At 35.0% G+C, this 15,000-nt stretch overlaps 2 protein-coding genes across 5 annotated transcripts in view; both read right to left on the bottom strand.

Annotated features, from left to right (window-relative positions):
- Positions 1-4,801, bottom strand: part of si:dkey-162b23.4 (sodium/hydrogen exchanger 9B2) — a 10,614-nt gene extending 5,813 nt beyond the window's left edge. The window contains exons 1-6 of one of the 4 annotated variants that reach the window (XM_053231034.1): positions 4,598-4,645; positions 3,306-3,456; positions 2,369-2,556; positions 1,578-1,764; positions 667-837; positions 1-87 (exon numbers count right to left, since the gene is read on the bottom strand). The exon at positions 1-87 is cut by the window's left edge and continues 56 nt beyond it. In XM_053231034.1, coding sequence (XP_053087009.1) covers positions 1-87; positions 667-837; positions 1,578-1,764; positions 2,369-2,446 — 523 coding nt within the window. In that variant the 5' untranslated portion in view covers positions 2,447-2,556; positions 3,306-3,456; positions 4,598-4,645. Of the gene's footprint in view, positions 88-666; positions 838-1,577; positions 1,765-2,368; positions 2,557-3,305 lie in introns of all 4 variants that reach the window. The other 3 variants (XM_034301291.2, XM_034301290.2, XM_034301292.2) reach the window with 3 other exon arrangements.
- Positions 4,802-4,904: 103 nt separating this feature from the next.
- On the bottom strand, positions 4,905-14,069 carry bdh2 (3-hydroxybutyrate dehydrogenase, type 2). The gene is made up of 10 exons (XM_034301306.2): positions 13,720-14,069; positions 12,852-12,968; positions 10,618-10,696; positions 9,754-9,850; positions 8,810-8,918; positions 8,390-8,450; positions 8,136-8,249; positions 7,828-7,886; positions 6,796-6,888; positions 4,905-5,309 (listed from the first exon to the last, which is right to left on the bottom strand). Exons 2-10 carry the CDS (start codon positions 12,921-12,923, stop codon positions 5,256-5,258), a joined length of 738 nt encoding a protein of 245 aa, XP_034157197.1. The 5' UTR covers positions 12,924-12,968; positions 13,720-14,069; the 3' UTR covers positions 4,905-5,255.
- Positions 14,070-15,000: the final 931 nt, after the last annotated feature.

Raw genomic sequence — 15,000 nt, 5'->3', positions numbered from 1 at the left:
TGAGTGAGGCGGACCATCTGAAGTTGATATACACGGCCGCCGTTACCACGGGGATGTTCCTGAGGAGGACACCTGCTAACAACATACCTGAACACACACACACACACACACACACACACACACACACACACACACACACACACAGTACAGATCTAACTACTAGATATCAGTTACACTTTTCTCACAGATTTTGGTTAGAGAAAGTAAAACAACTAGAATGTAACTGAGACACTTGTTTAAATAAGACAGTTTATTTTTTCTGGCAGGTGAAAATATTATTAAAATATTATTTTAAAGCAGTAAACAGGAATAAAATTGCAACTTTAGCAGGAATTTTTGCAGCAGGTTTTGGTTTTGAGTCACACGTACATGTGGGATTTTAGTCTCTTTACGTTCTTCTGTTACAGCATATTAACTTTAACTCTAATTAAACTTAAAACTAGAATACAATATTTAATTATATTTATGTAAATTTAAAATGAACTAAAATGAACTACATGACCCAAGGACATTTACATAAAAAACACTGTAATTATCACTAGTGTGTCTCTTGTGATGACATCATCTTTTCCTCAGAATATTAATATAATTGTTGATAGAAACAGACAATAATTCATACTTTATATGTACTTTATATAAGAGTTATACTTTATATAAGCGTGATACCCAGGAGAGGAGGAAGGGGTGGGAGGCGGGGCAGACGGACGAGTCCCACCAGCTTTCCTCCAATCAGAGAGCAGATAAACACGGCGATGATGCCGAACAGGTTTCCTCCAGGGAGACACTCGTCCTCAGTGACGGACCAAACCACTCCGAATAACACTGCAGCCATGGACGCTGGACACACACACACACACACACACACACACACACACACACAGACACACGGCTATGGATGAGCTCAATGTGTGATGTCACTAAACAAACTTCAACCAATCACAGTCTGATATGCAAATTAGACGATATAAGAGCCAGGTCCTGTTAAATAAATTTGGCCACACAACCTGAATGCTACGCTGGTTAGCTAGAAATCCTAGCAGATGTTAGCAATGAACAGATGCTGGTTGTCATGGTAACGCGGAAATATTTTCGGGCAGACTTCGGCTGGTGTAAAATAAATCAGCGGTAAAATGAGGAGACTGTGATACTGAAATCCCACTCGTGTCACTAATGTGAGCTAGTTTACTAGCATCTAGTTAACCAGCTAGTCATGTTAGATAATGTTAGTGATATTGGGCTAATAGAAATGGCAGGATAATGCGGGGGCGTGTCTAAATTTGCATATTAATGCATATTCATTTTATTGTTGATGATGACAAAGGTGTAGAGATGTCCTTGGACCATATTTAGTTGTTTCTTAGGACTTAAAAGAGTAGGATTATTATTTAAAAATGTTTATTTATAATTTAATTGTATATAACTGTATATAATTTACAATGATTTACAATTGATTTATTATTTATTTTAATGGTTTAAAATGACACATTCGGGGCTCAGAGGTTTGGACCATTGTGGATTTGTGAATAATTTTCTGAAGTTATTGGTAAATCCTCGGTACGTCCCTTCGCCCCACTCACCTTTGGTAATAAGCGACGCCAGCAGGCCGCGGGGGGGACACGGGCACCGCCTCCTCAGCCACCCACAGCATCGTCGCTTCGGCTCCGTGTTGGTGGAGGCGTCCATCGTGTGTACGGCTCTCTGCACCTCCGTCTCCTCCGTCTCCTCACTCAACAACTCCTGGAATGTCTGATTACCAGAACAGTGCTGGAAATATGAATACAAACCTAATCATAAAACCATGCTAAAGAACTCCTTACTGTGTATGTGTGTGTGTGTGTGTGTGTCTGTGAGTGTGATTAGCACAGATAAGAATTTTGCCCTGAGAACTGAACAGAACGTGTGAAGTCCAGCTCGTGTTGACTCACGTGTAATTAAGTCCCAGTATCAGAAATATTACAATAAAGAGCGTATCAGTGGAGTCACAAGTTCCTGTTTGTTCTGCAGGGTTTGTCTTACACTCTCACACACACACACACACACACACACACTACATAAAACCTACTCATGTAACAACAGAATGTGTAAATCTATAACAACACACACGATGACTAGAAAAACTGAAAGGTGTGAACATTATAAATTCTTTATACATTAAAATAATATTACAGTATTATACATTTTAATAATTAAAATCATATATTTAATAGGATAAAGGAAAACAAAAACTAAATTACTTTAAACTGAATTTGAATTAATTATTAAGTACAGTATATAAATAATGAATGTTAGGACTTTAATAATAATAATAATAATAATAAAAGATAAATGTAAACTATTGTTTAAAATTAATTTATAACCCGTGACGTACCTCAGCATGGTTTCCCACCACAGGAGCTTCTTCCTCCACCGAGTGGGACGAATCGGGTCGAGACTCAGCATGATCCATGATACAGAGAGATCACTTCATCGCTGACGTAGCGCACTGACCAGCGAGGAAGTTCACCCTCCACGTCCCGCCCACTAACTGGGCGGAGCTACAGGCAGCCTATCAAACACCTGGGAGGATAAACTCAAGTGTTTAAGCTGCACCTCTGTTATATAAAACTGGGTGATATGGATAAAATATTATATTGATAAACTTTCATGGTACACAGATGAGCACGTTGAATTATAGACTGTGATTCTTCAGAAGGAGTTGATTAATTTTCTATAACAGAAGCTCTGACAGTAGTGCAGGTTTATATTAATGTGCTCGTTTCTATAGTAACAGCTCATTCACAGGGACGTGTACGATGGACGCACCATATAAACTGCTGATATGGTAAAATTTTCTTAAAGTTTTCTTAAGAAGACGTTTATGTAACGTTGATGGAAGGAGTCTCCAGTGTCAGCGCTTTGTAACAGTCAGAGGTGAAGCTGTAACTTTAAGTTTTCAGACATCTTCAGGACAGAGGAGTTTACGCTTCTTTCAGGTTTCTCTGTAACACGACAAGCTGCGTGTTTTTGTCTTATTAACTTCTAAAGAGAGAAAAAAGAGGCTGGAGAGGGAACGGCTGTTTATAAAGACGAGGTCATGAGTTTACATACGCCTTGCAGATTCTGCAAAATGTTAATAATTTAAAAAAAATAAGACGAATCATAAAAATTGCATTTTGTTTATTTAGTTCTGCCCTGAATAAGCGATTTCACACAGCAGATGATATCTATGTTATCTATAATCCACAAGACACAATAATAACTGAATTTACACAACTGAACCAGTTCAAAGGTTCACATACTCTTGATTTTTAGTACTGTGCTGTTACCTGATGATCAGCGACTGTTTTTATGTTTTGTGATAGTTGTTCATGAGTCTCTTGTTTGTCCTGAGCAGTTAAACTGCACACTGTTCTTCAGAAAAATCCTCCAGGTCCTGCACATTCTCTACTTTTCCAGCATCTTCTGCATATTTGAACCCTTTAAATTTGAACAGCGGATATATGATGCTGAGATCCATCTTTTCACACTGAGGACAACTGAGGGACTCGAACACGACTATTACAAAAGGTGCAAAAGTTCACTGATGCTCAAAAGCCAGGGGGGGTGTAAACATTTGAACAGGATGATCGGTGTATATTGTTATTATTTTGTTTAAAAGATCTTATTTTTTTATTTAGTGCCGCCCTTCAGAAGCTACAAAAGGCATTTACATGTTTCCCAGAAGACAAAATAACAACGTACGCCGATCATCCTGTTCAAAACTGATAGCTGCTATAACGTAAGTGACCACAGGAAGTGACTTGTATCGTGGACGTTGCACATCTTTAAACTGACACGATTGTTGCATTAGTGAAAAATTGTAATCGTTGGCGAATTGCTGTGGTATGAGAAGAATATTTTGTATTCCTTACATAAAAAGTATGATTTTAAGCCCATTATGGTCACTAATGTGTGTATTCTTTTTCTTGTGTACTGTGCTTTGTTCAATACAAGGCATTTAGAATAAATTTTGAATAAATCTCAGGTTTATAGGCATACAAAAATAATATTTAGATGAAAACAAGGACTGAATTAACACTTTTGTGGTTGTGATGTGAACTGAGGTGTAAATTGAGGTAACAGCAGATTAAATTGAACAGTTAATCCGGTTTTAACCAGACTGCACACTAATTAACTCCCCATATGCTACATTAACACCACATGGACTCAAGGATTAAGATACTAATATATTTACTATAAAATATACTAAAAAAAAAAAAAAACTATAAAATGACATTAAAATAAAGTATAATTTTAAGGCGGCTGAATCCACACACGGCCCATAATGCACCAGTCTCTAGTGTGTGTGATTATTTCTACCCTAATTAGTGCACTTATATAGTGAACATGGAGCCATTTTAGTTAATAAAAGTGATAGTTTGTGCTTTATAAACGTTAACACTGTAATTTTTATTTTTTATATTGCAGTGAAAGCATCCAAACTGACCAGATTGGACTCATTAAAACCAAAAAAAAAAAGGGAAAACAAGATGGCGGATAAAATCACTCAGTACATTTCCGTTTTAGCTAGCTAGCGTAATAGGTGTTCAAATGTAAACCGGTTGTCATGGTTACTCACTTCATAGCGAACTCGTGCCTCGTGTTCTTCTTCGGGTGTGGATGCTGAAGAAAGCCGCAGTAGTGCTGAAATCTCCGGCTCGATTCCAAACACTTCATCACTCTCTCTATTAGTGCACTACATAGGCTGTGGCGTCATAGCGGTTACACCCTACTTAGTGCACTACACAGCCAATAGGAATATGTTTGGGATTGAACCAATCACAGAATCGCAGGGAAGTGGATACGTTAAAATGGTGGCCGACTGTAAACAACACGGAGTTTAATAACGACATTATTGATCACGACAAAAGAAAAAAGAACAACAATAACATTTAAATCTTTAAAATTTATTAGAAATAACATCACTACATCAGATTAGGGCTCATCACATTAGGATTAGGAGACATTTTGAGTGAGAAAGAATAATTATTGCCACCCTTTCATTCAAAAATGAATGGGTGTAAACAAAAAATAATAAAATAATCTCAAGACTGAACCATAATCATTAATGCTTTACACTCTGTTTGTCTTTTATTTGATTAATGATTTAATATTATCCAAAACAGTATGACGTGATATGTTTTAAATCATGACAGGAAATGACAGGAACATATAATTTTTTTTTTCCCTTCATAATGTAGTAAATTTCACAGCAGCTCCATCACAGTGTGAAATAATCACAGACTCCATCCTCCATCGATGATGTGTTCAGCTCCGGTCACGTATCCCGACTGCACAAACAATACACTCATTTCAGTTAACAGTTATAATAAATACTTTAACATTAACAACAACAACAAATCCATTCATGAGCACGTGGCTCTGTACTACTAATGGAGGTACCAATAATTTTCAGCTCAGTGTTTTGAAGAAAACAACTACACTTCTTGGTGGAAAAAAAAAATGGTCTAAGCCCAAAATGGCAAAATATTAAGTGTTTAATGGTCTTAAGAACAAATCATTGGTCAGGAAATGAGCAAGAAGTAAACAGCTAGATAAAGGAGCTCAGTGTGTGAGAGTTTTTCCTTTAGTTTCTTTAAATGTTTAAGCCTCGAGGTCCTTGATGAGCTGCATCAGGTGCGGCTGATTAACCAAATAATCACTAATCTCTAAAGAAGAAAAAAACATCCCAGAAGGTATTTTTGGAAAAGTTTGTACACCCTGACGTGTTAGTTTGAATTTTACATCAAACATTTTAATCATTATCACGATTTCACCTTTGTGTACTATAGAATTGAATTTCCCTGTTTCTAGCTTTTCCCCAAACAGTTTATACGCAAAAGCAAACCAGCGAATGGAGGCACAGGAGCTCTCAGGAGTGCATCTGCTTCATTCCTGCTCATTTTCTCACCAATGATTTGTCCTTAAGGCCATTACAAGCTTCACATTTTGCCACTTTGCCATGGGCTTGGCCCATTTTTTTTGCCCAGGAGTGTACACTACATGAGTAATTTTTTTAGTTTGATAAATAGTTACACAGCATCTCTACACTTTTAAGCTTAAAACGATGCTCAGTTTCATGGGGGTGCCAATATTTCTGGGGCTGACTATAGATTAAAAGGAGCCAAAAATAAAATAAATTAAAATGACAGAATAATCCAAGTAGGCATGTGATGATAATTGTATAGATGATATATCATATCACACACACACTAGAAAAAAATTATTGTGATAAATATTAATCACAAGACATTATAATTTTGTGATAATTACAGATTATTATTATTATTATTATTATTATAATACATGATTTTTTGTCACATCAGAGGAATTTCACCTGCTGCTGTCTAACGGAACAAGCGATAAGCTCCGCCTCTTTCAGTTTTTTACTCTTAACCAATCATAATCGTTTCTGCTCCCAGGTTTGATCTGATTGGCTGCCGGTAAACAGTAAAGTAAAACAGTGACTAGAGTTTTACATGAAACCATCGAAAATATTGAATTTTCAATAACAAATTTCCGAAAATATAATTTTGACAATTTCCTCGAATTGTTGTCTTCCTGCATGTTCTTATTTTCAACACAGGAAGTGATGTCATATTATGATGATGATGATGATACACAATCACAAATCAAATGTTGCCCAATGAAACAAGTCATGAACAACACGTAGTATAGTATCTTGTATTTTTAATTAAAATATTGTAATAATATTGTAACTCGGCTAATGCCGGTACATCATTGAGACTTGTTTATAATTTAATTTTCTGAACCGACCTCATCGGAGGCGAGATAAACACACAGATGAGCCACTTCCTCTGCAGTGCACATCCTGCCGATCTTCTGCCTCGCCATGAAGTCCTTAAACGCCTGAAACACAAATAAGAAGACTTTAGATACTTACAGCACACATCACCATAAACTCTCTTTATTCAGCGGCCATGTTAGCAAAATCCAAGTCCTCCACTGTAATCATTAGCTGTTCGTATGAAAGTGGGATTTATCTGAATACTCTGTGTGAGCAGGGCTGTAGACTCATCAGTTAGCTGGACTGGATTCTTCAAAGCGTCTGTGAGCTCAAACCTGACAATCCAGGAAGTTTTACATTTCCAGCATTTAGCAGACCTCCTTATCCAGAGCGACTTACATTTATCTCATGAGGCCCAACATTAGCAGCTCGGTGATGCTGGGATTTGAACCTTCCGATCAATAGTCCAACATCTTAACCACTAAGCTAATACACTGGTGCAGAATATGACATATAGAGCATTCAGGTGAAAGTTTGATATGTTGCTATGCAATGTTTACATTTACAGCATTTAGCAGACGTCCTTTTCCAGCGACTTACACTATCTTACATTTATACACCTGAGCAGTCGACGGTTAAGGGCCGTGCTGCTGGGATTTCAACTCATGACCTTCCAATTACCAAACATTAAACCAAAAAAAAAAAAAAAAACCACAAATCAAAAAAGCAAATCAGCAAATTATTTGTGTTTTCAGAAGAACAGAAGAATGAGCTGTGTGAGGAAAAAAAACGTCTTCTGAAGTTGTAGCAGGTAAAATATTCATCCGTATTTATCATCACACAATCATTATCATGTTTTTCTTCCTAAAATATTTATTGCAGGAAATATCTAGCCATTGATCAGCACATGACTACTGGGATTATTATATCGTCTCCTTTCAAACTCCAGTAAAATGGATATGTAAATGTAAATATGTTTATTTAAAAATGAGATGATTATTCCAAGTCTAAAACAATAATCAGGTGTTTTTTTTTTTGGTCTTGTCCTCAGACTTTTGTACCTGTTCAGGATCAGGTCTGGCCTGGATTCTGTCTCTGAGTGACGGAGTGTCTACAGTTCCTGTAGAGAGAAACGAGAGGAAGAACTCGAGCTGACAAAAAAGCAAAAAAAGCAAAAAAGTATGAATTGAAATCTGAAGCAGATATTCTAATAATGTAATAATATTGTAGAGCATATATCAGTTATTATTAGCCCTGATCCTGATCCTGAGTGAATTCAAGGTAAATGTGTATTTTCTGTAGATACAGAGACTCTGTGTGTGTGTGTGTGTGTGTGTGTGTGTGTGTGTGTGTGTGTGTAAAAGAGTACCGGGGCAGATGCAGTTACAGCGAATCCCCTGCTCGAGGAAATCTGCAGCTACAGACTTGGTGAGACCGATGACTGCTGCTTTAGACGTGCTGTACACACACCTGTTCACTACACCTACACACACACACACACACACACACACACACACACACACTTAAATTTACATATTTATAACAGCAATTATAAAGTCCTAACATTTAAATAATACAACAAATCATGAGAAATGCACAATAACAATAAAGACGTATTCATGCCTTTGATACTTGAGGCCACAGACGCCATGTTAATGATGTTCCCCGACCTGCGAGCCAACATCTGCGTGCATGAACACAGAGGAAATACAGTAACGTTGAGGAGATATTGCGAGCACGCAAACAACCGAGTGGACGTTTGTAAATATTGGCACCCTTTCCTCCATCAGATCAGTTCTTTCTAACGGACTGTAACTCTATAACGTAAGAATTTCACTCCTCTCTTATCACTGTGTAAACTGTGACGTGACAATAAAGTCTAGAGGTTATAAGTTCAAATCTCTTTTTTATAGCTCATTTAAGTGAAAAATACAAAACATGGCAGATGCATCACAGCTGATGAAGTTTGACTCGGATGTATTTGAAGGTATTGTGAGTGTAAACGGAGCTTTATGTTAGTTTGCTCATGTGCAGATGCGTGACCTTGGGCAGGAAAGCTCTGATCATCAGGTACATGCTGCGTACGTTCAGGTTCATGGTAAAGTCCCAGTCCGACTCCTCACACTCCAGGATCGTACCATGATGAACAAACCTGGGGGGGGAATAAACCAAGAAACAGACTGATAAAGAACTAACACAGCTGTGAAGTGCTAAATTACCACTACTGATAATAATAATAATAATAATAATAATCTTTTCTCATAGAGCACTTCTTATACATGCAGTAGTGCTTTTTTAAAAATGAAAAAAAAAAAATCCAGGTGATTTATTTTACAATAAATTATTGATATGCATAAATATTATACTTCTTATTTACACATTATAATGTTATTATGAAGAAAATAACTCTATATGAGAATGTCTGTATTAAAACTAAATAATAATAATAATAATAATAATAATAAAGAAAGCATGCTGAATATTAAAAGTAGTAGAAATTAAAAAAAAATTATATATATATATATATATATATATATATATATATATATATATATATATATATATATATATATATATATATATATATATATCAGACCAATGAATGTGAAGTAATATTACAAAAAGGAAAGTAAAAATTACAAAAATATTACATTTCAAATCAATAATAAATAAAAGAACAAATAAACAATAACAATGCACAGTGCTGCACAGTGTTAATGTTCTCTTTTATTTATTTTTTTAATCTTATTTATTTATTTATTGATTATTTTGCCACACACACTCACAAATCAGACCACAGATTATTTATTTATTTATTATTTTTGCCACACCTCACACTGACTTTAGATTAATTAATTAGTTAGTTAGTTTTTTTGTGTATTTGTTGTTTTCAGTGTGTAATGCTGATCGGAGTGAAGGTGTTTTTGAGAATTATTGGAGGATTAATATGGATTTATAAGGTTCAGAGCAGAAATGAAAGTCGTTACCCCGCGACGTTAAACAGCACATCGACTCGCTCCAGCTCTTTAGCCAGAGCTTCCACTTGGTCCTGTTTCGTCACATCCAGCTCCTTCGTCCTGATTCCTGAAGAAAATACAACACGATATTAATCTTTTAAATATAATATCAACAGTTCAGTGGGATTTTGTCTCAAATCAGTGCACAAAAGCAGTATTCACACTTTTATTTCTAACAATATTGATAAAAATTGCTGTTAAATTCATTATTTAATGTAGAATCTTACAGCGGCTCAGAATGTGAAAAAAAATCACTGTTTAATCACCAATTTCTTAAAGTTTCACATTTATTTTTATTTACACATAACCGTACATAAACATAAATATTATACATTTTTAAAACTATACTAAATACTTTGGTTTTTATATTAATTTATAAAATTGATGTATAATTTAATACAATCTGTAAAAGTGCGACATTAATGACATACATCACGCAACAAAAGAGTCATACGACAAAAAAAAAAAAAAGAAAAAAAGAATTAATTATTGTTTTTAAGGACTTTAGGAAAGTAAAAGCAAAACATGGGATAAAAAATAATTTTAAAATGTATTAATTATTAGAAATATTTAAAGATCTCTAATGGAAATATCTTATGAATCGCATGAAGATGTTTTGAGTGATGATGATGAATGAAAATGATAATTTGTTTTTAAAAAATTATTATTTTAAAAAATATCACAATGCAAACTACAGAAAAAAAAACTAAATAAATCTATTTATATCCCCGAATTGCATCTTTGATTAATATCTAAACTTTAATAACTAGATTTTTATAAAGTATAAGGTTTAAATCCTGGCTGCAGCGTCACCAGGTGGCGTCGCTTCACTACCTGCACTTCCATCCAGTTCTTTCAGTTTCTCTCCGTTGATGTCCGTCGCAATGACCTGAGCTCCTTCTTTAGCAAAAGCCTATAAAAAATAATACAAATAAAAATAAATAAGTAAATAAATAAATTTACTGAGATTTAACATGAAGAATAAATATAAATTCATACAAAAAGAGAAAGAGGGAAATGTGTGACATAAATAATAACAAATGAATAAAATAATCTCAAGCTTGAAAGGTGACTAGAGAACGTATTAAATAATCTTAACTCTTTTAATTTTAACTCTTTAATACACAGATGTTTTCCTTCGTTACTGACGCGCGGAGGATCTTCTGTGGTTTATTAAAGGTTTTCTCAGTTCAGGTTCTGGATGTAAATCCACACTGGTGTGTGTTTTTTTATCCTCCTCAGGCTACATCAGCGCCGTTCTGTCACTTCTGTTATTTAACACACGAACGCAGCTGTAATGAAACCTGACTGATTCTGCAGGGCAAAAAACACACACACACACAAAATAACACAAACACACAAACACACACACACACACACACACACACACACACACACACTGCATTGTCATTTTACTCTCAGTCCTGACCCACTGATCGCTCCGGTCAAACCACTTCACGTACTACTTTACACACACACACAGAAATACACACCAAAACACACACACACACACAAACACACACACAAACACACACCAAAACACACACACACAGAGTACTGGGCAAAAGTCTTGCTGTAGAGCAAAGACGCCTTCAAAATAATGAAATTAAATGTTTCTACGTTAAAAAAATCCTATAAAGAGCAGTAAACAGTAATAAATGAAATAAAGTCAGTATTTAATGTGACGATCCTTCACTTTAAATAAATAAAGCAGTATCTGAGGTGCAGTGTGTGCAGTTTTATAAGGAAATGAGCTGGAAGTGTTACTGAGCATCTTGCAGAAGCAGCCACAGTTCTTCTGGAGACTTTGACTGTCGACTCGCTTCTTATTTCTGCAGCGAAACCCAGCAGCCTTCATTATGTTTTTATCTGAAAAGTGTCTCTTATGGAATCTGCTGCTTTCTTTACTGACATACAAACATTTTTCTGTAATGTTTCATTTTGTGCTGGAAAACTAATGTTTGGAATCTAAAATGTTTTTGTACTGAATCAATAATGTAGAAGTCAGAAAATAAACATCTATAACAAAGTTTGTACTAAAAAATATAGGGTGCCAAGACTTTTACACAGTAGTGTATGTGCTTTTTTTAAACAGATAGACAGATAGATAGATAGATAGATAGACAGATAGATAGATAGATAGATAGATAGATAGATAGATAGACGCAATGCCAGCAGCAGATCCTCATCCACACGCTAACAAACAGCTCAGACTTTAGAAGTTGGAAGTTGTTTCCATCGAGATGTTCTGATTAAACTGCAGCAGGTGAGAGTAATGGACGTTCCTACATCAGTGGAAACACTCGTGTGTTTGTAAGGCACAGGGTTGTTAAATACTCTAACGGGACGGGAGTGTGTGCATCAGAGATGTGTAACGTCACCCACTGTTCCACGCAATGCAGATAGAGGCGCTGTGTATGAACATGAAAAACAAAGAAGTGTGTGTTTCCGTAAGTAGCAGCCGTTTCATAGCTCCGCTTTTACTTTGCTGCCCCCTTGTGGATCAGCTTAGATTTACGACACTGACACTGACATAGCCCCGCCTCCTGTTACAAACAACCGGTTTGGTAGATAAAGAAAACAGCAGGAGTGCTATTTGGATATATTTCGGATTTGAGGTAAATGAACACGGAAACACAAGCAAGCCAATGTGCAAGTGTTGCTACAGAGCAGCGCTAACAAAAGGTGCTAACACCACTAATTTACAAAGCACACAGACCTATATAAAGAACATCCATAAGATTGCACTGTTTTGTTTAGTTTTTCTTTTTACTTGCACTTTATTGCGTTTGAACGTGTGACAACCTCAGAGGCTTTTGAACAAGTGCACTACATCAATGTCATGTTATAGCCTTGTTATATTTATCTTTTCATAAAAATTTTATGCTCTTAATATTGTGCCAATTTTTCCCCATGGCATCGAAAATGGTATTGAATATCGATATTTTTCAATGTAAAGTATTGTATCGAAGTTAGAAAGTCCGGTATCGTGACAACACTAAGTCTGAGCTGTGAATCACCTGGTGCTTGGCCCCCTAACACTCGCTGATGAGGAATAAAATACACACCAGAGCAGCGGCTCGGCCGATTCCCTGCGCCGCCGCAGACAACACGATCACCTTCCCGTCCAGCCGGCCCATGACTCTCTCTCTCTCTCACACACACACACACACACACACACACTCCTGCAGAATGGACAGATAAAAGGATACTGTGTGAACGTATGATTATAAAATAAAATAAAATAAATAATAAAAAAATAAAATATTATGTCATATTAACAGAATTTAATTAAAATTCTCCCCGGTCAGTGCTACTGCTCTTTCCTTGTGAGATTAAAATAATAATAATTTATAATTAGTAAAGGTCAAAGTTCATTAACTGGGAGAAAATGTGATAATGTGCTCAGAATAAATAAATAAATAAATAAATCAGTACTGATTTAACATCTCTTTTTTTTTTTTTGGATGATTAAAATATCTTTTACTGCCAGACTAAACACATTAACACAAATTATTTTTCAAAAATGTAGTAAAAATACAGAAAATAAATTCACAGCTGGAAGTGTGACACAAAAACAAACAAACAAACAAACAAACAAATAAAGGAAAACACACATATATCCACTTTGAGAGTGGAACATTTTGCTCTAAATTACAGAACAATTCCATAATTATATGCAATATTTTTTTTTAGAAATTACATATTAATCATATAAATATTAATAATAATTTATATTAATACTAAAGAATATTTAAATCTGTGCTTTTTTTTATTATAAATTCCCAAACATGTACAAAACCCTGACCTGAGTCTATAAACAGTATAAAAATGATTGAAGTATTAGACTTGATGGTGTTGTTTTGATGATTAAACACATAATATTTAATGATTAAACACATAACATCAGAAAAAAAAAAAAAAACACTAATATACCTTTAATTTTCCTGAGGTTTAATGAGCAGGAGGAAATCACGTGACTGTGAGGGAAGTACAGGAACAAAGGTTACAGTGGATTATTTCTGTTGCAGAAGTTTACATGCAGGAAAAATAATAAAAAACATGCAGTTTGTGAGTTAAACACAACACACTACAGTAACTTTTTAAATGTTTTGCTCCTGCATGTTTACTGTAAAATACCCATATTCAAAACTACACTCTGTAAAGCAGCAGCTCGTGTTGTGTTTGGATGTAAAACTCCGTGATGAAGTGAAGAAGAAAGTCACAAAGTCATAAAAAAGTTCCTCTGAGACTCAGTTTCTACACAAACAAACGCTACAGAGACACAAACTTCTGCTGCTGCACTCACCTGCAAGCTGAACTAACCGGCCAAATCTCGCGAGATGTTGCGAGAACTTCCGGGAGAGACGACGCAGCGCCGTGCGCTCAACCCGGAAATGTGTCAAAATAAAGGTTTTCTGCTGCTGAGGCTTTTACACGCTTTTACACGCTTATAACGTCATCGTGCATAAAGATTTCACAATATATAAAAGATTTTATAAAAAGTAAATAAATAAATTTAGACGGTGTGAATTTTAAAGTGGGATTAAAAATAGTGGGTCATGAATATACAGCAAAACCTAATTATTATTATTATTATTATTATTATTATTATTATTATTATTTCCCAAAAAGTGACTCACACATAAGGTGTGATAAAGCATCAAACACATTTTTTTTAAATAATATAAACAGTAAAGTTTTACAATTTTTTAATATTTAATATGTAATATGATTTAATATTTATTAATGAATAAATCATACATTCTTTACATAAAGAATTGAGAGATGTAGTATGTTTAAATAAATATCACTGTCAAATAAAAAAAGAATCTTAAATACAGACTGTTATCTATATATTTTTTTATTATTACAGTTTTTCTCGATTGCTAACACACACTTCATGAAACAATTCACCATTTTTTCACAACTATAAACACAATCTCAAAACTGTACACCAACTTGCACAAACCTCAAACGTCCAGGTCAAAACCAAATATTCTAGTCAAAAACATATTCTCTTCAGTCAAAATCAAACTTTGGCCTCAGATGATGCACAAACCTAAGATTTTGCTACTTAGTGTTAACACATGCATAATTGCGTGTTGATTGTGTTCAGCTTGTGACAGCTTGAATTAATTATATTATGTGTTTGTGTTTTCTGAATGAGAACATGGTTAAACCTGTGCAAAATGAAGACATTTTTGTATTGAGTTG

Source organism: Pangasianodon hypophthalmus, chromosome 28, assembly GCF_027358585.1.
Source record: "Pangasianodon hypophthalmus isolate fPanHyp1 chromosome 28, fPanHyp1.pri, whole genome shotgun sequence".
Lineage (NCBI taxonomy): Eukaryota > Metazoa > Chordata > Actinopteri > Siluriformes > Pangasiidae > Pangasianodon > Pangasianodon hypophthalmus.
This window is presented reverse-complemented; position numbering and strand designations above follow the sequence as displayed.